Below are 23,711 nucleotides of genomic sequence, written 5' to 3'. Positions count from 1 at the left end.
TCCCAGCAGCGCAGGGGAGCTGCTTGTGCCTTGTTGGGAGTGCACAGACTGCTTGCTCAGCTCAGACTATGTCATGCACTTGTCTCCAGCATGTGCAAAACTGCCCTGGCTGGAGCAAGGGGCTTCCCTTGTGCTCACTGTCAGATACAGCTTAGTCAGTAGGGGCATCACTGCAGTGCAGTAATACTGATGTTCTTTTATTACCTCGTCTCTAATTTCTGCTGAAAACCTTTCTCACAGGAAAGGGGAAGCTGCTGCCCTTGAAACTTTTCAAGAGAAAGCCTTCTGTATCGAAGTGCCACGCTCAAGAGTAATAACTGGATTTTTATCATACAAAAAATAGCTACAGGGAATTTTTTTTCGTTAATAACGCACACCAGTAAACCCAGTCTCAAGGGAGAGCACAGAGCCTCCAGCCACAGAGATTCCTTGCTCAGGGATGAACTTGACTTGTCCAAATTGGCTTCAGGGCTGCTGATCATGACTTTTTGTTTCCAGCCAGATGAGGCCATTGGGTCTGGGCCTGAGCACAACACACAGCAAGTGCTTATACTTTCCTAGTAGTGCAGCTGGCTTCCCAACAGTCTGCAGGAAGGTAGGTAGGTAGGTACATCTTGTACTCAGAGAAATGCAATCTCCTTTGAAATCTCTTTATAAAGTTAATGACTATGTAAGGATCCAGTAGAACAAGACATCATTAAACACCGTCTGTGTTCACAATCAACTTCCTGATCATAATCTGGGGAGAGAGAGCATCCAGCAATGTGCTACCCATCCCTAGAGAGTGGGGAGAAGAAATTCTCCTCTCCTGGAGCAGGTAAGACAAAAATTACTGCATGGTTGGTGTGGACACCTTGCAGCTCCACGTGGCTTCAGCCAGTGAGCTGCAAGGCGGCCAAATGACGCTCAGGGAGAAGGGACTTTGGAAAGGGCCTCTACACTACATGTTACTTCTTGCACCTGCCAAAGGTGAGAGCAGTGCTTCCCCTGACTTGGCACATGTGCCAGCAGGAAGGCTGCAGGTGGGGTGCTGGGTCAGTCCTGGTGTCACACATGCATTACAGCCAGCTGACAGGAGCTTTTTAGGGTATTTTGCCAAAATTTTCTGGACTTCAGTGGGACGCAATGGGGGTCCTGTTGCTTGAGATAAATAAAGCTTAAGAGGTTGAATGACAGAAATAAAGGGTGATGGGCAGTTGAGCAGCCCTGTTCTTGATGAGCCCATTTACCAGGCTGGGCCATGCTCACACTGGTTTTGTCAGGAGCAGGGCTAGATGGGGCAGGGTTCACATTGTGTCTTCAGGTCTATCACCTGCACAGTTGCAGTTATGGCTTGCAATTAGGTAGCATGTGAAAAAGAAAAAAATAATTAAATTTGAGAAGGGCAGGGTGCTTTAGAGCTATGAGTACAGTTCTTTCACTTTCAGTGGAGAAAGAAGTTAATTTGACAGGGAACTCCTTGTCTTCAGCTTATGCTCTTTTCCAATGTAATCTTTCTCTGGCTTGATGAACTATTTTTAATAACTGTTCTGACATTTTATTTGCTCATCTATAATAATTTTAAATTACCTGGGAATCACTAGAGGATTTCTGAGACACACTTTGAAAATAATAAGTAAAGATGTGCTTTGGAAATACTATGATTTCTCTCTGGTTTTGTCTTCCAAGGCAGCCTCCAGCCAGCCTTGTTTCCATTCACAGTGGAGCTGCATGGTGCATCTGAAGCTTGGCAAAGCCCAGCACCTCCCAATTTTCTCCTCTCTTTCCTTTTTTGAAAAGAGATGGCCCCGGGTTTAAAAGCTGATTTTTAGCTTTGATTGTGTGTATGTGCTATATGAATGCTAAGCAGCCTTTACAATGCATCCTTGTGATGTGCCCGGGAAGGCAGATGCAGGCTGTGAGGTCTCCCTGGCTTCCCATCGTTCCTATGGCTGCGGTGCGGTTTGATATGGACATGTTTTATTTACGAGCGAGCTTTAGGGTGAATCCAGCCGTGTTACAGGCAGTAGCTGAGGGACTGAATGGGCTGAGCCACTGACACTTGTAAATCTGACACATTTGGAGCTGCTTTCTGCTGCGGAGGGGAGGTATTTTCCCCAGTGGTGCTGTGGGCTGGAAAAGGAGGAGGCTCTTGAGAGGCAGCAGGGACCTGGCACAGGTGTGTCCTGCCTGGACGATGGGTGTAGTTTTGGCTTCTGGGTGACATCCTCCTTCTTGCTTCCAGCCCATCCTTTCTCAGGAGCATGTGTAGTAGTGCCCCAAATCCAAGGGGGAAGATTCTCTTCCCTGCTGCATCAACAGAGTTCAAACAGCTGAGGCTGGGGTGCTGCTGTTCCATCACTGGTGGCTGTACTGATGGAGTGGGAGCCAGAAAAGTGGATGACAAGAAAGCACCAGCGCAAATTCAACCTCTTCTCCTCCATTTGTGTTTAGCGTCCCAAGTTCACCCCATGCAGCATTAACACATCAAATCCCTCAGCTCTTTCAGAACATCCCTCTGACAGAGTGGGTGTTGCTTCCCTCCAGCTCAGAAGAGGGTTGGGGGTTTATAGCTTTGCAAAAAAAATATGATCTGGCTTTGTTCCCTTTTTAAAATCAATCCTCCCCTTCTGGATGAGGTGGCACTTCCCTCTGAGACCCATGCAGCTGGGGATGCTGATGTATATTTTCATAACAGAAATCTGCAAGCTGCCACAAGGCTAGAAAGAGAGCACTTGTGCTCCCTGGGGTATTTTCAGGCTCACTACCATCTGTCCCTGCTTCAACTGATAACCAGAGATAAGGTAGGAAGCCACCGGCAGGAGCTGTGGTCACCTGTGGTTTTTGCACAGCTTTTGGGAGTGATAAGTTGTGCTCCTGCAAAAGGGACCAATTGATGAAACCTGCCAGGGTGTGCAGGAGGCTGAGTCTTGCTGGAAAAACCTAGCTGCCATCCAGTCCACATGCTGGCTGTGAGGGTGGTTCCCCAGCATGCCACCAGCCCTGCCTGTTTTCCCACTGGGATGAGGCTGAGGGGATACCCTGCTTCTCACCAGTGCTTTCTGGGCAGACAGGTAGGTACCTGCTGAGGCAGGTGTGTGCCAACAACAGGGCACCCAGAGAAAGTTTAATCCCACAGAAGGTGAAGCGTTTCACAGATTGCGTTATTGATGGGCACAGGTAAGATGAGCACAGAGCCCCCTGTTCTCCTTTCATCTGTGCCCTTCCATGTGCCAAATATGCCATCCTTAATCACAGCCCAACATATTAATATCCCAGATCTACTGATGCTCCTGCTTTCTTTTGGGTGAGGGAGTAACTTTCCTTTTGGCTTTTGAGCGTGAGGCAGCAACTCCTTTTGCTTTTGTTATTTTTGTGATGTTAGAAATCCACATATGCTGTGCCCCAAAAAGGAAACTTTCAAGGCATACCTGTATGGGATAGAGGGTAAGAAAGAGGAAAGAGAAACAGCAGAAAATCCCTCCACCCCTGAGCCCAGCAGGCAGAGCACTTGGCGGAGGGAGTGGGCACAAAGGTGGGGCACCAAGCACTGCAGGTGGGAGAAGCATCAGAAGATACGGTCAAGCTACTCAGGAGTAGTAATTTTCAGCCAAAACAGAGGAAGGAGCTATTTAAACACAGGTGCTAGAACTTACAGACCTGCTTTCAGAGCTCCGTGAGGCAGTGAAGGTACCCGTTTTTATGGCTTGAGGCAAAAGGAGGTAGGACATATTTCGTGGGGAGACTAGCAGCCCTTGCAAGGCACGTAGATGACGATTTTGGGACCTCTCAGATGGACCTGAGGTGAGGTGTGAGGTTTCTACAGGAACTGAGCAGACTTTTATGGAACTGGGGAGGGAAATGCCCTTCAGAGAGCCCACGTCGATCATCCCGCCCTTCGGGAAAGGGTTCTGCTGGTCTGTGGGGACCTCTAGTGAGAGACTTGGCTTCGCACAGGTCTCTGCGGCGGCAGGCGTTTAGGATTGGGGAAGGAAATGGGATCTAGGGGGAAACGGAGATGGGCTCCATGTTATTTTCCCTGTCCGCCGCTGTGAAACGGGTTCCGGGTGTGCTCAGGGCAGGTGACACGGCTTGGTGACTGTCGGCCGTGGCTGGGCTCATACCTTCTTGCAGCCCTTCCATATTTAACCTGTAACCCCACCGGTGGGCCAGCTCCGTTGTCTTTCTACCAGGGATCCTTCCCCTTGAAAATGCAGGTGACAACAACCCCGTCTATCCTCTAGTACTAGAAGAAGTGATGGGATGCCCACATTTCTGAATTCTGATGCAATCCTAACTCCGACAGTGTCTTATAAGGCATTTCCCCCACCTGGTCTGTTCCCGGCGGTCCTGCTCCTGAAATTGCCATCAGCTACCTCTCCAGCCTGTTGTCCTCTCTCTACTGCCCTCTTGCCATGCTGTCTATCCCTTGGTTTTACTCAGATGGTGTCCAGCTGGTGGTCAGAGGAGGAAGGTCTCTGCACATGGGTACCTCAGTGTCTCATCCTGGGTATCAGGGCAGGGACTGGTGAGCCACGGGGACGCTTTTGGCACTGGCTGTGGCAGCTCTCACTGGTGTCTTGGGAGGCTGCAACCAAGATGATCTGCAGGAAAGCTTACAAGAAAGCTAGTGATGTAGTCAGAAAATCATGACATGATTTTCCCTGTGCTCATGGCTTTGTGCAACTCTCTCTTCACTTTGCTTTGCAATATGCATCTTCCTTCCTTTTTCACTCCTCTCCTCCTCCTTCTTTGTCATCTTCCTGTTATTGCAGTTATTGTTGTGGGATGGTTTTACTTTTTTACTCCCTTTGCTTGCCACCTGGGGGGAGTGCAGTTATTTTTCATTAGTCTGTTTCACCTGTTCTCCACCAGTCTGGTTCAAAAAGTAAGGATGATTAAGGCACTCAGTCATTCAGGCTCACTTTGGCCAGATTATTCTTGAGGCTTCTTTGTGATTTAAGAAATATGCATTCAGGAAACAGCTGGTTTTGAATACCAGAAATTACCTGAGTCTTCTTTGGCCGTGGGTCCATGGAGTCTTCAGTGCTAAGAGAAGGGAAAGGAAGAGTTAAAATGTCCATGGACAGTGAGGGTCTCCTGAGCAGGGGGTTATATGTCCATATAGCCATTTTTCTGTGTTAAGCACTACCAAATGTGTTTTTTTCCCTTATGTGCAAATGCAAGTTCTAATAGAAGCTCAGCCAAAGTTTATTGCCATGTGGTTTTACATGGGGAGAGAAGGCTCTTACACAGATCTGGCTGGGGAGGGGGTTTAATCTCTTTGTTAAACAATAGGTTTTTTGTTGTTTTTTTTTTTTTTAAATGTTTTCCTAGACATTTTCACAAAATATCATTTATGCAGATTATAAAAAAATGTTACCAACAATGTTTATTAAGCAAACTTGCATCCCAGTGGAAGTCAAAATCAGGATATTTTGACATTGACTCTTGACTGAACAGTTTAATTTTTTTTTTTAAGGAGTTTTGCTCTAAACTCTATGAAAGGTTGTTTTTCTGTATGCCTTTCGTTCTTTCCCAGCTGGCTGCACAGGAGCTGACAGCAGCTGACTGAGAGCCTGTGCAGAAGGTGACTGCCCTAAAGAGGATTTAATAATCAGGCAGGAGGAGGTGCATCAGCACGTGGTGGGGACTCCACTTCCTGAGAGGCCCCGCTGTGGCCATGCCTCCCTTTGGTGGAAACCCAGGCTTTATCAAGAGCTGGAGGGACCAACTGCCAGCTCTCTCTGGGGACAAGCTGCCATGGGACTGAGGTGCGGTATGAGGACCACCAAGTGCCAGCTGCTGGTGACCAGCCTCTGTGTCATGGTGAGCAGGCAGGTTTGGGGGGGATCTCTGCAGAACTGAGGTGAGCTGTTGCCTTTCCCATCCCCGCTCTAAGAGGGGATGGTTTTCCCACGTTCTGTTTTTGGCGGGTGGAGGGCAAGCACAGCCAACTGCCTGAGTTATCATTGCACCATGGGCGGTTATCGCTGGCCACCAGCATCGCCCCCCCTCCTCTGATAGACTTCTGGTTTCTCAGGGCTGTGACACCACTGCAGCTCTTTCACAACTCAGCAGCTGCCTCCAAGGAGAAATAAAAGGTCGCTGCTGGCAGAATGGGTAGTTCTCAGCAAAAAGGTATTTGCTCCTGTCTCCTTGGAGCAAAAGAGAGAGGATGGCCACACTGCAGTCACACTTGCTACTGGGAGGGTGGTCGACTGAAGGTGGGATCAGCGAGGATATGAAACTGCGAGACTTTGGTGGAAGTGTGTGTGAGAAACCTGTGGATTGCCACTGCAAAGGGAAATGAATTCCAGGGACTCTTTTTGTTAGCTTTTGGAGCAAGCTTAAGGGAAGTTTATGGACATCTGCTGTTAGAGCTGATGGGAAATGGTGGAAACTAGAGAACACTTCTCATGGATGCTTTGACTTGTATGTTCTTGTTGCATTTTCACTTCATCAAAACTTGCCAGCTTAATAATAATAATTATAACAACAGCAATAACAATAATCTGTATTTAGCTCAAAGAGGGTTGGTGGCTTGCTAAGAGTGTAATTAAAAGGTAATACCTTATTTTGGACCACGAAAGAAGTTTGTAGTTTTTTCCAAATGTCAACATTCCAAGACTGCAGTGGCTGTAAGGTGTCTCTCTCTTCCCAATAACAGAATATGCCACTTGGATGAAATGAAAGGAAGATTGGTACCAAGCATGTTTAGAGGAGACATTAAGGCACAGCTGCTGTCGATGGTTAGAATCACATTCTCGCTGTTGGGAGGATTTTAGACTGGTGTTTCTCAGAAATCTGAGCTAACTGGTGTCGCACTTAATATTTTGCTGGGCGTGGGTCAAGATACGCAGTAATGCACGGTCTGAAAGATCAGAAGGTGCCACAAATTAGGTTAGACAAAGTGCTATGGTTTGGATGGATTTAGTTTCTGACACTGTAAGCCTCTAGCAAAAGCTATTAGAAAATGTCACACAGTGGGAGTTATGTTGAGATTGCACTGTCACGTTTGACACAGGTATAGCTGCCTTGTGTTTTCATATTGTAAAGGCACAAAATGATGAAACCTTATCTTTGGAGCTAGGTGTAGGCTTATATTTTGTATTTTCTAGGATCATTACACTAGATTTGGAGCTGGTTTTGCTGCTGGTGCCTTTGTCCCAGCTCTGCCACCAGTCATGCTGCAAGGAGGCCAGCCCTAGAGCCAGGTGCCATCAGAAATGTTCCCTCTTCATCAGCTGGAGAGGTGATGTGCAAGTGGTTACCCCATGGCTTAGGCATACTGGGGCTCTCAGGGGAGGGACAGAAATAGGCTGAATAGCAAAACCATGCAGAGACAGAAACCACCACAGACAGCTTACAGTAGTACAGGACTCAGATCTTTGCACTCTGCCATAGGAAACAGAGCCAACAGCAGGCAATGACACTGGTATTGCAAAGCAGAGAACTTCATGCCTGCTGAAAACCCCTCTTGAAGCTGGCAAGCCCTCACAGCCACACGTGCAGAGTCTGCAGAGTGGGCTGGCACTGCACAGGTGCGCTGCAAGAATGTAAATCCTCTCAGTTTTCTTCACGTGATGGGAATTTAATCCATAGACACTAGCCAAGAGACTGTGGGCTGGACAGTGTTACATGCATTCATTATGCAAGAGAGAAAAACAGTTTTAGTATTTTTAAGTGTCCGGGGTTTGTCTTTTATGTGCATTTTGGGGCACATGTGGTGGTCTCTGGATGACGAGGCTGTCTGCATTTGCATGGGGCTCAGGAGTATCCAGATATACCTCGAACTCGAACCTTTGTGTGTACCCAGCAAGAGCTGCTGCCTTGCAAATCCCTTCCTGAAACCCTTCTTTTCCAGCTGCTGGGGCTGTCCATTGCCACACTGAGCACAGTCACCCACTATGGGCTCCGTTTCACCCTCATCAGCAACATCTCCCTGGACAGCAATGCCTACAGGGTCATCCACCACACAGGTACGTTGTGGTCACATCCCAGTGAAACCATTGGTGATACCCAGAGCTTCAAAATTCCTTAAAGCAATAGAAGAAAATTCAGGTGTATCTCAAGAGGAGGAAGGAGCTGGGTTTTGGAAGATGCTTCAGGGCTAACACAGTCCCTCAGGCACTTTCTTTCCCCATATCAGACCTGCATGCTTGTAACTAAAGGATGCTGTGGGTGCATGGGGTGCTCAGGTGCATGTGCATGTGTTTCTCTATTCTCAGACCCCTGTGCTATGGTGAGAGCTCAGGAAGAGCTTCTCAGTCACTAAAAGTGCACTGGGACTGGCAGGAGACGAAGCACGGGGAGAGGAGTTACAGGAGTTGAAGCAGAACATAGAAAAATGAGGCTGGGAGGAGAAACACTTGGCAGCACCTCGAGCTTTTCTGAGGAAATGTGTGGTATTCTTGCTTTCACAAGGGAGAAGTACAAAATGAGTTTTGGGTACAAGGCTGGAGTAAAGATAGCCCACATACTAAAATACCCTCCTCAGCACTGCTGCACTTGCATCTGCTGCTTCTCCTGAGCTGCACTCTGGGCTTAAACACGCTCATATCCTCTCAAAGGAGGACGTCTCAAAGGTCTCCAAGACCCTGGCTCTCAATTTCAGTTTAACAAGGCAGGTGTAAAAACTGTGTTAGCCCAAGGCTAAGGTACATTCCTTCCCTGTTCCTACACATATATGTTAGCACTGCCTGCAGCCTTGCAGGCTCTCCCACCCCAGCCACCCATCTCCAGCAACACTTCCACTCGCTTTGTTTGCAAGCATTACCTCTGCATAGTTAGGCTAGCAAAACCCTTTTCAGCACTGTGGTCCCTCAGCCTTGCCCCGGGGAACTGGCTGTGATCCTGCCTGAGCCAGGAGGAAACCAGAGGGTGAGTGTTGCACCAGATTAGCAGTGCTGGAGTCCCGATAGAGGCTGTGGGACAGCTGCTGCACCAGCACCCCCCATTTGGGGGGGATCCTTATCAGAATGCTGAAGTAATTGGCAGCTTCTGGTCCGTTGGGTGGACCAACACCATCTTAGGCTGCTTCACTCTGCTGGAGCTGTGGGAACCACTCAGAGGCTTGCAGCCCTGCCAGACATAGATAGCAAAGCATACACAGATGGGGGTATTGAATTAATTACAGAAAATTTTCAGTTCTGCAACCTGGCCCTTTGGAGCCAGCTCCCCAAAATGCAGTTTTTGGCCCTTCTCAGGGTGAAGCATCAGACTAGGCCTCTGGCATCTGACCACAACTCCCATGTCTGTCTTCCTTCCAGCTTTCTACTTTGGGATCTGTCTGAGCATGACGCTGATCCTGGCAGCCCTGCTGAGCTCCGCCGCCACGGTGCGGGAATCGCAGTGCCTCACCGCCATGGTGCGTACCCACACCTGCAGGGACTGGCTGGGAAGGGCTTTTTGTCACTGGGGGCTGGCCCCACAATGTGCAGTGCTGGGGGCTGCGTTGCCTTATGCCTGGGAGAATGCACGCCTGGGGAAGGAGGTCCTGTTGTTCCACCTTGTGCTGCAAGGGGACAGTTTTGAAAAAGCGTGACCTTGCAGAGCTCTTCAGGCTGAGGATTGCATCATTCTGTGCCTAGTTTCTTTTGCCAAGGTCCTGTGCAAGCAGCGTTCAGAGGGAAGGTGTGTTTATCTGCCAAGCAACTACGGTGATGACAATTCCCAGGGTATTTTTTTTCTCCTCATCAAGTCAAAACATGGTTTGTGTGGGAAAACCTTAGCAGTGTGATTTTGAGTCTCTCATGCTTCCCCCAACTTGTGATAGCACAATTAGCCCCTCTTTTTCCTACCTCACTGCAAACATCCATACAAAGCACAGTAGCAGGCATAGGGGATTTGGGCAGGACCCTGAATTTCAGCCTACAGGGAGAAGGTTGAGAAGTAGCGTAAGAGTTGAAATTCCCCCTTTCTCTTCTCCATCAGCCTGTTTGGGCCTGGACCATGCTGACAGTAGTAAACTGCACTGTGAGCCAAGTTCTATTTCCAAATAGAGCCTGCATGCAGGGCTTAGCCTGCACAGAGCAGCTTCCAGCCTTGGAGCTGGAGGGATGAGTAGTAAAGTGCTACTCACTGCATGTTTTCCCATGGGAAGGGCAGGAGTTAACAGGTAGGTTGCTGAGCATGAAATCTTGCTTAATATAAAATAATTGCATTGCTGTCATACACTAACTTTAAAAAGATTTATTTAATCTGTGTAATTGGGGGAAATTATTTTGGTGGCAGAAATGAGAAGCTGATACCTGAAAATTCAGTGCAAAGCAACCACTGAAATTAATGTTTTCACCTCAATACACCATCTTCCTTTCTCTGTTTGAGATTCCCAAAGGGGCCTGAATTAAGGGCCCATGAATTAAGCAGAATATGTGTAACTCCCCTCTCTTCTGCTGAAGTGTCTTTAATGTGTGCCTGCAATTACCACATCTAAACCAACAGATAGGTATGTACAGATCAGTGGAGAATGTCATGGCTGCCTGAAAATACAGTCAAACTTCTCTATAATGTTTATTTGTTGCCTTACTCTTTGGTATTGTTTGGGGCATGCCACTAGAACAGGCATGTCATAGAACAGGCTATTAAAATAATCGCCATTTCCTGAAGCAATTGTTAAAGAGCACCAACACATACTGAGCGAACCCCACAGCTGCTGTGCAAAGAGCCCTGTCCAAGGGCCGTGTGCTGCTGCTCCCCCTTCCCGTCAGAACGTGGGTGATCCTTTCCTCCAGCCACCCATCGTCTCCCCCAGCCTGGCTGGTTTGGGGCATCACAGCCAAGTTCTGCCTGCCAAAGACACTTCTGGCTGGCAGACCCCTCAAAGTGTCTATTTATTTTTGTGGCTCCTAGTGCATCCTGTTGGCATGTCTTTAGCTCCCACAGTTGGGGTCCTCTAGGGGATGTGGCCGCCTGCATTTTGGGCCCCCGATGGCACATTTGTAGGGAGCTCAGGGTATCGCTGCCTTGCGGGGAGCAGAGGAAAGGTGCGAGGTGCCTTCCACGCCGCTGTGGCTACGAGGCGTCATCGCACGCCGCTCTCGGCAGGGATAACGGGATGCTGCCTCTTGGCTACCTTGAAACTCCGTTTCCGCCGCCTCCGTGCCGGTCAGTGGGGCCGGGGGCGGGAGGGCCGGCGGCAGCCACGCGGGGCCGCTCCAGCGCCGTGCTCCGCTCCGCTCCCCGGGCTCCCCGCTCCCCGGGCTCCCCGCTCCCCGGGCTCCCCTCTCCCCGGGCTCCACTCCCCTCTCCCCGGGCTCCCCGCTCCCCGGGCTCCCCGCTCCCCGGGCTCCACTCCCCTCTCCCCACTCCGCTCCCCGGGCTCCGCTCCCCGCTCCCCGGGCTCCGCTCCCCGCTCCCCGGGCTCCCCGCTCCCCGGGCTCCACTCCCCTCTCCCCACTCCGCTCCCCGGGCTCCGCTCCCCGCTCCCCGGGCTCCGCTCCCCGCTCCCCGGGCTCCGCTCCCCGCTCCCCGGGCTCCCCGCTCCCCGGGCTCCCCGCTCCCCGGGCTCCGATCCCCTCTCCCCGCTCCTCGGGCTCCACTCCCGCTGCCCGGGCTCCGCTCTGCTCCCCGCTCCCCGGGCTCCCCGCTCCTCGGGCTCCCCGCTCCCCGGGCTCCGCTCCCCGTTCCCGCTCCCCGTTCCCGCTCCCCGGGCTCCGCTCCCCGCCCGCCCCGGGAGGTGCGGCGCAGCAGGAGCAGCCTCACTGACCCCTGCCGGGTGGTGGCACGGCCCCAGCCCTCAGGAATTAACGGGAACCCTGCGAGACACTCAAGAGCTGGACATTAGCAAGGGTGTTCTCGGTTCCAAGTCGTTCAAGGAGTTCATCGGCGTCTTAAATCATACGGCCTTTGCCTATTCCTATAAATTGCCCCCTCCCCTCCCAGCCGTATCTTCCACCAAAGGCCAGCTCGCTGCTTGTTTTGCCCCCAGTTCCCACTCCCAAGGCACACATTTAATCTTTGATTTGCCAGCAGGAAGTGAAATCAGGGAGAGCCAGCCCTGACGGCTGCAGCGAGGTGTATTCACAGGCAGGAGTGGGGTTTGGCCCTGTGGGGCTCCAAAGCTGGTCAGTGTGTTGTCAAGCCCTGCTGATCCCTGCTGTGCTGTAGCTCACAGGAGGGATCAGCCCTGCTGCTTGGAGCTTTTTTCCTCCTTCTGCAATAGAGAGAATCTTTCTTCTTCCCCCGCTATTGATTTTAAAGGACTTTTCCTCCCTGCATAGAGTGTGTCTTATTTAGAAGACCATTTAATTCACTCTTTAATCAAAGAGGGAAAACACCAGACTATTTGCCTGACATCTGTAGCTGTCCAGGAAACCCAGCCATGTGTGGGGGATGTCTGCATTGATGTGGCTGGTCCACCACAATCTCACTTGGTAAGCCAGCAACTCTGGGGAAAAGCTGACAAGGATGCAGATTTGGTTTACAGGAGCATCTTTTTGTCTGTTTGGATTATATATTGTCATGCTGCCTGGCTGTCTGGAGGTTTGTGTGCCTACAGAGAAGTCTCTGGTCTTTGCAGGCCTTACTGGTGCTATTCTAAAAACAGTAATGGGTGCACAGTGGTTAGAAACCAGAACAGGTCAAACTGGTTTAAGCATACAGGTCTCAGGAGATTGTCTTCTAGCTGCATTAGCAGCATCATGAGACCAGACAGATGCCACTGTGCATCCGGTGCTGCTTATGAGGAAGCTGGTTCCAAGAAAGTAATTGAGAACTTAAAGATAAAAAAATATGTTCTAAAAATCAGAAATTTTACACCTAAAGCTCCTCTTAAACAGGGAGAATAGCAACAAGCTTATTAAGTCTCCTCCAGCTCAGGCAAACTGTGCTTTCTGGTGATCTATGGCCCATCATGCAGTCAGTCCTCAATGTAAATATCCCACAGCTCTCACAGCCCCTGGAGGCCATGTCACTATTGAAGGGGAGGAAAAGGAAGGAAAACAGCTGTTTTCCTAGTGCTGTTTGCACAAAGGAAAGACTCTGGTACTGGTGAGTTTTAAAGTATCATGTGTTGTTACCTGGTCAGACAGAAAAGGAGAAAGAAAAAACAGGGAGCAACATGCCAACCATAATATCCCAGCTGAAATTCTCCCATCTGAACTTTTACAGTCTAAAACGCGACTAGTGTAGAGGAAAATTTGTGTTCAGGATGGAGCAGATGTTCCAAAAAAATTCAGTGGAAAAAGCCTCAGTGAATGCCCAATATAACCCAGTTTTTCATCAAGATTGATGAGCTAGTAGGGCCAGCACACAGAGCTGTTTGCTTTATTATACCCAGGTGTAGGCCGGCGTGTAGAGGGTCCTTAATATCACTGCAGCACACTTCAGCATCTTCCTTTCTAATTTAAGCTGCCTCCTGTGCTCTCCCCCATGGTGCAATTCTGAGTGAGGCATCTGTGTGCCATTGGCAGAGCTGGTGCCGAGGACAGATTCCTCTTTGGGACTGATGTCCCTGACTCGTGTTAGCTCTATGGAAAGGCAAACATGTTGTGTGCTTTTAGATGAAGTGGGTCAGGCAGGGAGGGACACCACCTGATGGATGCCTCCTGAAGTTTCCCCCCCTTTCCCTGCCCCTGGGCTCTGTGGTCTGGCAGGGAGCTGGCCTTTGCAATGACCACAGCAGCACCAAAAAGCAGCTGGAGCAGAGCAGGGCAGAGGTCAGCTCCTTCCCTAGAAGTGTGGGAGTTTGGCAAAACAGAGCTAGAGAGCACAGTCTGAGTTAAAGCATACCTCCCTCATCCAAAGCAGGCCCCCTTCACCAAAGGGGAAGCATCAGAAAGGTGAATTAAAAGAAACACCAGCTAACAGAACAGGGTGCTGTTCCTGCGGCTTCTGCCAAGTCTGTCAAAGAGAAATTGTTCCTTGCAGCAAGGATGGAAGCAAGGTCATTCATAAAAGAGTAATTGATGTCTGCCTGGTGACAGCTCTCCACGGGGCTGATGTGGCTCTTGCAAAGGGAACAGGCAGCAGCCTGTGGCTGGCTCCGAGGAGCTCCAAGGGTCTGGGAGATGGTGAACCAGCCTCAACCCTTCCACATTTTGTATGCAAACGGCACATTGCCTTTTTCTTTTTTCCTCCAAATGTCTTCTAATGTAATTAGAAAGTTGCTCTTCCAAAAGCCTTTTGGCTGGGAAGGGAAAAAGCAGGCTATAATTCATTTATAAGCTGTTCTCGAAGCCATGTAATTGCTGTGCACTGGCTGGATGGAGGGGGAGCTTCCCAAAGGACTGCGTCTTGGTATTCCCAGAGAAACCAGACAGAAATAAAGAGAGAGCTGATGCTGAAGGACTGAGATGTGGGGTGGAGCTGAGGAAGGGAAGATGAGAAGGAGGATTTTTATCTGCTGGGGGTTTTGGCCCCAGAGAGATGTAAGTGCTGGAGCTGGTGGGGATAGGAAGGGAGAGCACAGGGGGCGAAGTCAGGGTTGTCACTGGCATCCTGCTGTTCATGCTCTCTGGGTTCATGGTGGGTCACCTGAATTATAACTTTAATGGAGTGATATGCAGAAAGAAGAGTGGTGACGTTGCTATCAGTGCTGGTTTTTCTACCTGACTTTCATTTCTTTTTAAAGGTTCTTGTATTTGAACTTGATTTTGGTGAAAATGCTGTTTGTTTGGTGGGGAAGTTGGAGGCAGTGCAAAATGCAGGGTGTGGTCCTATTGAGGAGCAACCTGACATGCCTGTGTAACTTCACCTCCTCCTTCCAGTTTGTGCTGTACCTGCAGGGTTGAACCTGCAGGGTTGAACCCCCTACTCCAGCTGGTCTGAGATATCTTGCCCTGTGAGCTCTTTCGCATCTTCCTGACTTTTAACTACCTTGTCATGTCAGTGTTTGATCAGACTTTTCCTCTCATCTTCTTTAGGGTCTTGGGTAATCTCATTTTAGCTCCTAGCAAGGCAACCAGTGATCTCATCAGCTATATGGCCAGGCAGCTGCCAAAAAAATAAATGAAAGGAGAGACTGGACATACATAATTTAAGATTTTTCGTAAGAGCTGTACCAGGGTTTTCCCTAGTGTCTGATGCAGAGCCTGAAACAAGGCAGCCCCAAAAAAAAAGCGGTGAATAGCAGTGGCAGTCTTGTTCCAGGAGAAAAGTCCCCAGGCAAGGCAGAGAAACAGAGCAGATGGACAAGAGCCAGAAAAAGGGTTTTACTGGCACATTCACTTTCATTTCCAGGACTTGAAGTAACATATTTTCCTTTCTTGCTGCTTATGCATGAGTTTGGAGCTTTTTTTTTTGAAACTGCTTCTACCAGTTCTGCTTCACAAAAGAAATTGCTTAAAAGATATAATGTTCTTCTTCCTCTCTTAAGCTTGAATTTGGCAAAATGTCATGAAAGATTTAAACTTTTTTCAAGTTATTTCAGCTATATAATACAATGAAAACAGTCATAGAAAAAAGTTAGAAATCAAAATGAGGTGCAGTCATCTGGGTAAGTTTCCCACATAGTGTTGTGTTGAAAGAGGCACATTTTCGTGGAAAAACTTGTAAGGGCATTCATTTCAACCAATGCTTATTCATCATCTTTTGTCATTCGAAGACAAAGATGTGGATCCATATTGGATGAGCCCATTTAGCCTTCAAACGCTTTGCAGGCACTTTTCCCTTCCTTTTTTTTTTTCTAATGTGAACAAGATCATTTGGTCCAGCTGTCACAGCAGGCGAGTGCTTTTTATATCAGGGTGTGTGGGTTTTTTGGTCCAGATTTGTTCAAATAAAAACACAAAACATGTAACTTGCAGCTCTGCAAGCCTAGGGAAGAAGACAAAAGTCAAGCCATGTCCTGCATTGTTGCTGTTACTGTTCAGACATTTCAGGGTCAGTTTCTGCCCTTGATTATATTTGTGTCATCCTGTTGTCTAACTAGGATGGTGCTGATCTAAGGAAGGCAGCTTGGCTGTGCAGCTGCCGCCTTGCTCATAGGGTAAGTCCAGCTCCTCTTCCAGAGCAGGTTGATTTCTATCTTTGCTTCTTTATGGACTATTCATGTGGGTTTTCTCCTCTTTGATGCCAATAGCCAAGTTTTAAATGCCAGGGTTTGAATCCCATGAGTAAGGAGATGCTATTCTGGAGCACAGTCCTGCAGCAGAAGGGAAGCATACTGTAAATGTAATGTTTTTTACCTCCTTTTCTTTGTCCAAGAGGAATTTGGGCAGAATAGAATAACTGCACTGCAGAAAGCTGCCTGGTCTTTTGGTCAAACTGTTCAATTTGCCACAGTGTAATTTGAGGGCTCCTGATGGAAAACCACATTATTGTCCATCTAATTTCTTTTAGGTAACTGACATTATGAGGGATATTAAAGGAGGCAATGTTTAAACTTTAATGAAACTTGCTCAAAGAAGCATATTTAATATGTCCTGGTTGTGTTTGCAAATGGGTATTTTTCTCCCTAGGCTGTAACTGTTGGTATTTTTCCTCTTTATCCTCAGGGATTTTTCTGTTTTGCTTTGGCCTTTTGTGGATTGATCCCAGCTGCCTGCTGGAGATACACACACAGCACAGAGGTAAGTGTTGGCTCCTAGGAAATACCACCAGCATCTCATCAGAGATTTTTTTGCTAGCAACTATTTCTCCCATAAAAGGGACATCTGGTGTTAATTAAGCCATCCATATTGAGGCCTATCAGATCCATGCTCTGTTGCATCTGTCCTTTGGAAGGACAGTGTCACCTTCATCAGCTGCCTCTTCAGTGGGATCATCTGAAGGGAGAAGCCCATGGAAAACCTCATGCAGGGAAAATGCTTTGTGCTGAAGGCAAAACAAAATTCAAGTCTCCTTAGCTTTGGGATTTTTTTTTTCTTAGGGGATGTTTGCTTTGTTTTGTTTTGTTTTGTTTTGTTTTAAATGAGATGCATGACTTTTACAAAGTCATTTCCAGCTGGTTCTAATTCCTGCTAACATCAATTGGGCGCCTCTATTCGAAGGCAGTGGCAGGTTGCTCTCCTGGCAGTGGCCAGGACAAACACCCAGGAGAGGTGTTTATTAACATGCAGCAGTGGTACATGAAAAACACAAGAGTGAAAAATGGTGTTTTGGGTCACTATCATGCTGCACCAGAAAGAGAAGATTATAGGAGGCTGAATTTGGAAGAAAGTTGGGGTTTGAATTGTTAACTCAGTGGTAGATGGGTGGTGTGGGAAATGCGTGGTGCTGAGTAAGTCCATCTTTATTCCCCTTTTTGCATCCCTGCTCCTAAAGAATACAAAATTTAATGTAATGTGAAACATCATCCCAGTGAATTAGGGATTGATGCTGCCAGCTCATCTTTTCTGGGTTACATATACAGGGGCTGATCAAAGACCAGTCTAAAGTCTCAGAAGGTTAGCCTTGAGATTTCCTTCTGTGATGGAAGAGCACAACTCCATCCAAGTCCCAGAGACTCAGTCCATACTAGGACTGTGGCAATTGCTTTTCCAGGCACAAGGAGCTCTGTCCTGTAATGGTTAAGCATCCTGTGCATAAATTAAAACCCAGTCCTTCTGAAAGCAGAAGTCAAGGTTAAGGTGAGGGATAAGGTCCTGATTCTCTAGAAAGTTTTCCCAGAGCTGGCCAGTACCCACAGTAGTTGAAAATGCTTTGAAATGTGCAGGTGGCTACACTGGACCAGGCTGAAGTTGTTGACTAAGGTAGGAGCTGTTGGCCAAGGAGATTTTTGGCTGACATGCTGTTAGCCAAAGCAGCAGCATAAAAACCCAGCCAGCACAAAGCAATACGTTTTCAGATGCCAGCAGCTTGTGGCCCAGGTGTCTTCTGGTGGCACCTGCTGGTGCCTTTGCCTTTAATGTTCTCCCTGGGTTTTTCCTCTGTGAATTTGTCCAACTGCTTTGGAAATGTTAGAGTGAGTTCTGATGGCACAACAGCATCTTTTCCCTGCACACTTAACTGGCTATAGGGGATTCAATCAGAACTGAGTTATCCATGATAAAAAGTCTTTCCACAGCCTCTTTTTTTTTTTTTTTCTTATTTTTCAGGCAAAACTATTAGCATTTATTACATTCCCACTAACAGTTTAATATGGACATAATTTGGTTTTCATAACCAACATAGAAGGGAGGATACTTTCCTCCTTCTTCTGCAGATGTTAAATTGTAGATTGAAGCAAAGGCTGTGTCAGGAGAAATGGCACCAGAAACTGTCTGGTTGGCATTGTGAAATCGTGTTTTCTAAATAGTCTATTTAGTTCTACTGTTAATCCACATACATGGTGTAGGGCATAAAAAGACTGCAAGAAAAAGGTTGTATTTTGGGTTATGTACTACAGGGATGTGCCTTGTATATTTCTTAATCACTACATCCGTTTTTACTTCAAATTAGTTTCATAGGTTTTCTTTGCTCTGAGTGCCCTGCCCACAAAGGCACCCATGGTTATGGTTAGCTTTGGTAATTGGTTGGGTTTCTGTAAGCAAAGCAGCTTCCGCTAGGCAAAATTAGGGGGTTTTGTAAAAGGTTGACTTTCTGGGCAAAGAAAACCAGCAGTGTTCCTGACAACAGAAAAAAAATACCATTAGAAACCATCTTGTGTTTCTCTGCTTCCTAAAATCCAAGGAAAAGCAGAGAATTCAAATGAGCAAGATTTAATTAGAAGTGTCACTTACAGAACATATGGAAATTTAGTTTTGACTGAAAAGTAACCTGTCTCACTAGAGAGAGAAATGCAGATATGAGAGAAAAATACAGGTGATAGAAAGAAATGCAGATATGTCTGCCCCTCCAGGACAGGAGCACAGTGATAGATAAAATTGAATGAAGCAGGGAGTGGACTTCTGAAGTCCCATTATAGTGCTGTTTGCTTGTCTTTCTCAAAATAAAGAACCAAATTCAAGCAGGTGTCCTCTGCTGCCTACTGCATGTCAGTATTCTCAAAAATAGTTAATTGTGGTAATCTGGGGGGGTTGGAAATTAAACCCAGCCAAGTGGGTGGGTGTCTTGTAAACCTGATGGGAGGTGCACAGCTATCAAGAAAGGAACAGAACTGAGGATGTAAAACTGAATATGGATGAATATGGCCATTACACGTGCCTGAATCACTAAGAGCATCGAGGACATTCATGGCTAGAACAAAAATTTCAGTTTTCCCCATGAAAAATACATTGACTTTCCAGTGGAATGCCAGACATAAAATTAAGCTTTTCATTTTGGAAATGCCAGCTGGGAGCTGGTGTCAGTAGTTCCTCCCTTCTGGCAAGGTGCCGAACACAGGCAGCACTGAAAACAGTCCTCCCCTCCCTTTGCAAGCTGGGGATGGGAGGTCTCCCCTGCACTAATCCATGGTAGATGCTTCAGTGGTTTATTCCTGTTGGTAAAAAAAAAGAAATCTACATTTTCTTCATAAAGCAGACTCTTCTTACAGAAAATCATCTGAAACACTAAACCCCAATACTTGGTTGAAAAATTGTTTTCATGGTTATTATCAAGAGACAATAGGTAGAAATGTTGTTTGAACATGATGAAAACAAGATGCTCTTTTTGCCTGTGTGGCTCTTTCAGGGCCTTTTTTACAGTACCTCCTACAGAGAAGCTGGGCTGGGAGAAAAGAAAAATTATTTGTAAATATTTTATATTCTCAGACCTGGGCACTCTAAACAAAATTAATCTTCTCATTTCCCATTCTTTTCTGCTTTCATGACCTTCTGTAGCTTCTGGACGAATTCTTTTAGACAGATGTTGAATGTTTTAATTTCAAGTTATCCGCGTTCCAGATGGACTCAATGTCACCATAGTCTGTTTTCTTAAAGTGATGTACGCCAGACATGCAGCAGTCATGAACGTGAGATTTATCATGCTTTGTCTTAAAAGGTTGCATCCCAATTGTTCCTCCTCTCGGTGGGAGATGTGTTCTTGGTAGGGAAGTGTTGCAATCCTGTCTGAGGAGGGACAGTGATGCAATCAAAGAGAATGAGAGAACGACATGCATGGGAGTGCAGAGGGGCTGGGAAGACCTCTGTGCAAGATCTTTGCTGGAACTGCTGTGGTAACCACAGAAATCATGAAGTTTTCAGCCACATTGGGAAATCCTGGTTCCTGAAGCTGAAGAGCTGAGTCTTGTTTTCCAAAGTTATTTTTATGGCAGTTCCTTTCCCACAAACTGCTGTCTGTTTAAGTGAGGTCCCTCTGTCATTCACAGCATGGCCAAAAAGAGCCAGGATGTGGAATGCAGAGAGGGATGTAGGAGAGACAGGCCACATCTAGCACAGCTGGTGGGGAGGGCTGCTACTTCCTCCTCCTTCTCCCCAGCTTCCTTTCTCTCCTCACCCATTAATTGCTGCTTTACAAACCTGTCTGCAGAGGCTGGAGCAAAGCTGTACTTGCCACTGCCATAGAGAAGACTTGGTACCCTTACTGACCAACACAAAAACAGAATCAGTAAGGTTGGAAAAGGCTCTTAAGATCATTGAATCCAACTTTTGATGGTCAGCTAGACCAGAGCACTTAGTGCCATGTCCAGTGATTTCTTGGACACTTTCAGGGATGGTGTCTCCACCACCTCCCTGCACAGCCCATTCCAATGCCTGACCACCCCTTCAGTGAAGAAATTCTTCTTGATGTCCATCCTGAACCTGGAATAGTTTAAGGCTCTTATGCTATCACTTGTTGCCTAAGAGATGAGACAAGCCCCCACCATGCTACAAGCTCCTTTCAGGTAGTTGAAGAGAGCAATAAGGTCTCCCCTGAGCCTCCTTTTCTCTAGGCTGATCTACCCCCAGCTCCATCTCACTGGATTTCTTCTCCAGATCCTTCACCAGCTCTGCTGCCCTTCTCTGGACATGCTCCAGTACTTCAATGTCTTTCTTGTAGTGAGAGGCCCAGAACTGGACACAGGAATTGAAGTGTGGCCCCAGCAGCACCAAGTACAGAGGGACAATCACTGCCCTAGCCCTGCTGGCCACTATTTTTGACACAAACCAGGATGCCCTTGGCCTTCTTGGCCACCTGGGCACATGCTGGCTCATTGTCAGTACCCCCAGGTCCTTTTCCACTGGGCCCCTTTCCAGGTACTGTTCTGTAAGCCTGTAGTGCTGCATGAGGTTGTTGACCTCACTTGACCAAAGTGCAGGACCTGGCACTTTGCCTTGCTGACCCTGAGGTTTGGGGTTATGTTCTGGACCCTGCTGTGAAAGAGGCCAAAGGAGTTTCTATTCCACATCACCTTCTGCTGTTCCCTTTCTCTGCAGCAGCTGAGCAAGTTCTTCCAGCAACTCTGTGGCCCTGGCTCCATAAGCCAAGATGGTAGGGTACATCAGTGACACTAAAATTGCTGCAACATAAAAGGAGTTTTACAACAGAATGAACATTTTAATTGCAGAGATTCATTCACAGGTAAAAGTGTAAAACGGATTAAATTAAAATTTCCCAACTCAGGAATTTGAAACTGGTGCAAATAGTTATCCATATTTCTGTGAAGGCCTGATTGCCCATATCATCTGAATGAAGAGGTTGCTTGGATTTGCACTAGCTGCAATGATATGGTGATCTCTTCATTATCAGGTGGTTTCTCAGGTTGCTGGGTGATTTCAAAACAAGTTTCACCTGTGACTTTTGGCTCCACATGAGTGGAAAGGCATTATCCCCTCTGTGCTGCACTGCTTGTACTTCAATAAATACAAGGATTTAGCTTTTTATGGTAAGGGAATGAATACAAGCCATCCATCTACATCCCAATTCTCCTGCACCCTTTCTCTGCCTCCTTCAGAGGAACTTGTCTGCTCTCCCCTCCTCATGCTGGGAAGTGGAAATGGAGACTTCCATGCTTTGTTAGCAAACAAGGTGGTACCTTTAGACGATAATTTTATAACCTGTTAGAAAGCCTGGGGTACACAGCTGGAATTAACAGCTGCAGCTGTTAAATAACAAACATTGCCACACCTGAGTCTTGCTCTTTGATAAAGCAGCTTCCCTCCTCCCTTCTCTGCATATGGAACCGGCACTGGTCTTCTGCCTGTGGGTCTCCCTCCCAAGCAGCACCTTTGCAAAGCCAAAGGCATCATTGCCTGGCTCTCCAGGAGAGAAGTCATCTCCTACTGCACATAAAAGCAGCACATGCATCTTGTTTCTGTAGGTATGTAAGGAACAGTCCATCACTTCCCAGTAAATTTCTTAAGTGGGATTGTAGAGGTCCTTCCTCTGTGAATTTACTAGGGTGTGTTTGTGTCTGCTGTCGCTGCCTGTGGTATGTGTTGGGGCAAAGTCTTGCAGGGGCTTAAACGCTTAAATGTAGGCTGGAATCCTAGAGATTTTAATGGGACTTAAGCACAAGCTGAAGTTGTGCTCAGATGTTTTCTGAAACCAGACCTGAAGTGTGAAGGTTGGTTCTTTCTGGGCCTTGATTTAGGAGATTTAGGACTGTAGCCCCCTCACAGGGGTCTTCCAAGAGCATTTACAAGAATCACTGATGTTGCTGTGAAAATGCTGTGAACTATCTGACATGCTCCTCGCTCTTGCTGTTAATCTAGGAGGTACAATCCCTTTAAAAGCACCGAGCTTTTCCCAGTCTCTGAACTCCATGGGAAAAACAAAAATGGGGGGGAAACCCCTCCCTCTTCCTTAACATTTTTAAATACTGTGCCTCTTTCCCAGTGTTTATGTTCTCACCACCCAGCGACAGCCCACTCCCTCCAGCGAGACACTGCTCTCCTTTGTCTGAGCCTGCACACTGAGGCATTTGCACTCACGGGTTCTATAATTTATGGCTGCCCTGGCGCTGAACCCACGCGGCCCCATTTGTGCCGCTTTCTGTGGCAGGGCTGGAGCTGCCATCCCCAGCAGGGCCAGCCGTGTCACCTGAGGCCACTCTGATGGTTGTCACTGCTGCAGCACACCCAACCTTCATGCGCCTGTAGGATGCTCAGCACAGCAGGACAGCCACCACCTGCTCAGAGGTGACAGCGCTGCCCTGGGACTGGCTCTGCTGCTGATACCGCTGGTTTATAAGCTGTTTTCAGGGTTGTTCAGTGCTTCCTGGGCTGCTCTTGGGAAGCAGCCTTGCCTGACACTGGTCTCAAGTGCCACAGGGATGGCTGAGATGATTTTTGACCACAATACTGGGGAGGGGGTGTTCACAAATTGCTGGGTTGTGTGTTTTGAAAGAAGGAATGCAAAAGGGTCAGTGTGGGCCCTTGGTAGCCTGTTGAATTTACAGTTCTGTTATAAAAATGAACTGAAAAATTGAAGTGTTTATAAACAAAAAAAAAAGCCAACAAACAAAGACCAAACATAAAAAAGCTAATCCAAAAAAACCCAAGAGGACTTTGATATACTGGTGAAATTCACAGGTGTGCAGCCACAGATCTGGAGGATTTATTGGAAAAAAATCCTTGTTGCTATTGATTAACTGCCTGCCTGGGTTTTCTGCACTTCTTTATAAAGCATCTGGTGCTCTGTCACAGACGCAGGAATGCTGCATCTGAGTGGCACAGAGGTGGCCTCTGGGTTTTATGGCTTGGCTGAGCATGAGGCTCTGATGTCCCTCTGCCCATGGGCCAAGAGGGATGTATAGCACCCACATGTATAGCTAGAATCTGCTGCTCTTTTGGGGATGTGGACATAGGGAATGAGGAGGCGAGCGGTGTAACAGCTCAGCAGTTTCTCATGTTTTAAGTGTTTCGTGCAAGAATGGGATGGAAGTGCTGAGGCTGGAGAGAAAGAGCTTTTGCTGAATTTTTTTGTCCCACGGCAGTTTTTGGTCTGTCTCCTGCTGTGCATATAGCAGAAAGTAGCAGGAAGTA

At 47.6% G+C, this 23,711-nt stretch overlaps 1 protein-coding gene across 5 annotated transcripts in view; it reads left to right on the top strand.

The window, feature by feature from the left end:
- The first annotated feature begins 5,708 nt into the window (after nt 1-5,708).
- The window catches only part of TSPAN32 (tetraspanin 32), a 31,377-nt gene continuing 13,374 nt past the window's right edge, over nt 5,709-23,711 (top strand). For 2 of the 5 annotated variants that reach the window (XM_058829440.1, XM_058829439.1), the window contains exons 1-5: nt 5,746-5,808; nt 6,023-6,206; nt 7,847-7,961; nt 9,252-9,349; nt 16,419-16,493. In XM_058829440.1, the coding sequence (XP_058685423.1) occupies nt 6,099-6,206; nt 7,847-7,961; nt 9,252-9,349; nt 16,419-16,493 (396 nt within the window). In that variant the 5' untranslated portion in view covers nt 5,746-5,808; nt 6,023-6,098. Of the gene's footprint in view, nt 5,809-6,022; nt 6,207-7,846; nt 7,962-9,251; nt 9,350-16,418; nt 16,494-23,711 lie in introns of those variants that run through there. The other 3 variants (XM_058829438.1, XM_058829441.1, XM_058829442.1) reach the window with 3 other exon arrangements.

The sequence above is a fragment of the Poecile atricapillus genome, chromosome 1 (assembly GCF_030490865.1).
Source record: "Poecile atricapillus isolate bPoeAtr1 chromosome 1, bPoeAtr1.hap1, whole genome shotgun sequence".
Lineage (NCBI taxonomy): Eukaryota > Metazoa > Chordata > Aves > Passeriformes > Paridae > Poecile > Poecile atricapillus.
This window is presented reverse-complemented; position numbering and strand designations above follow the sequence as displayed.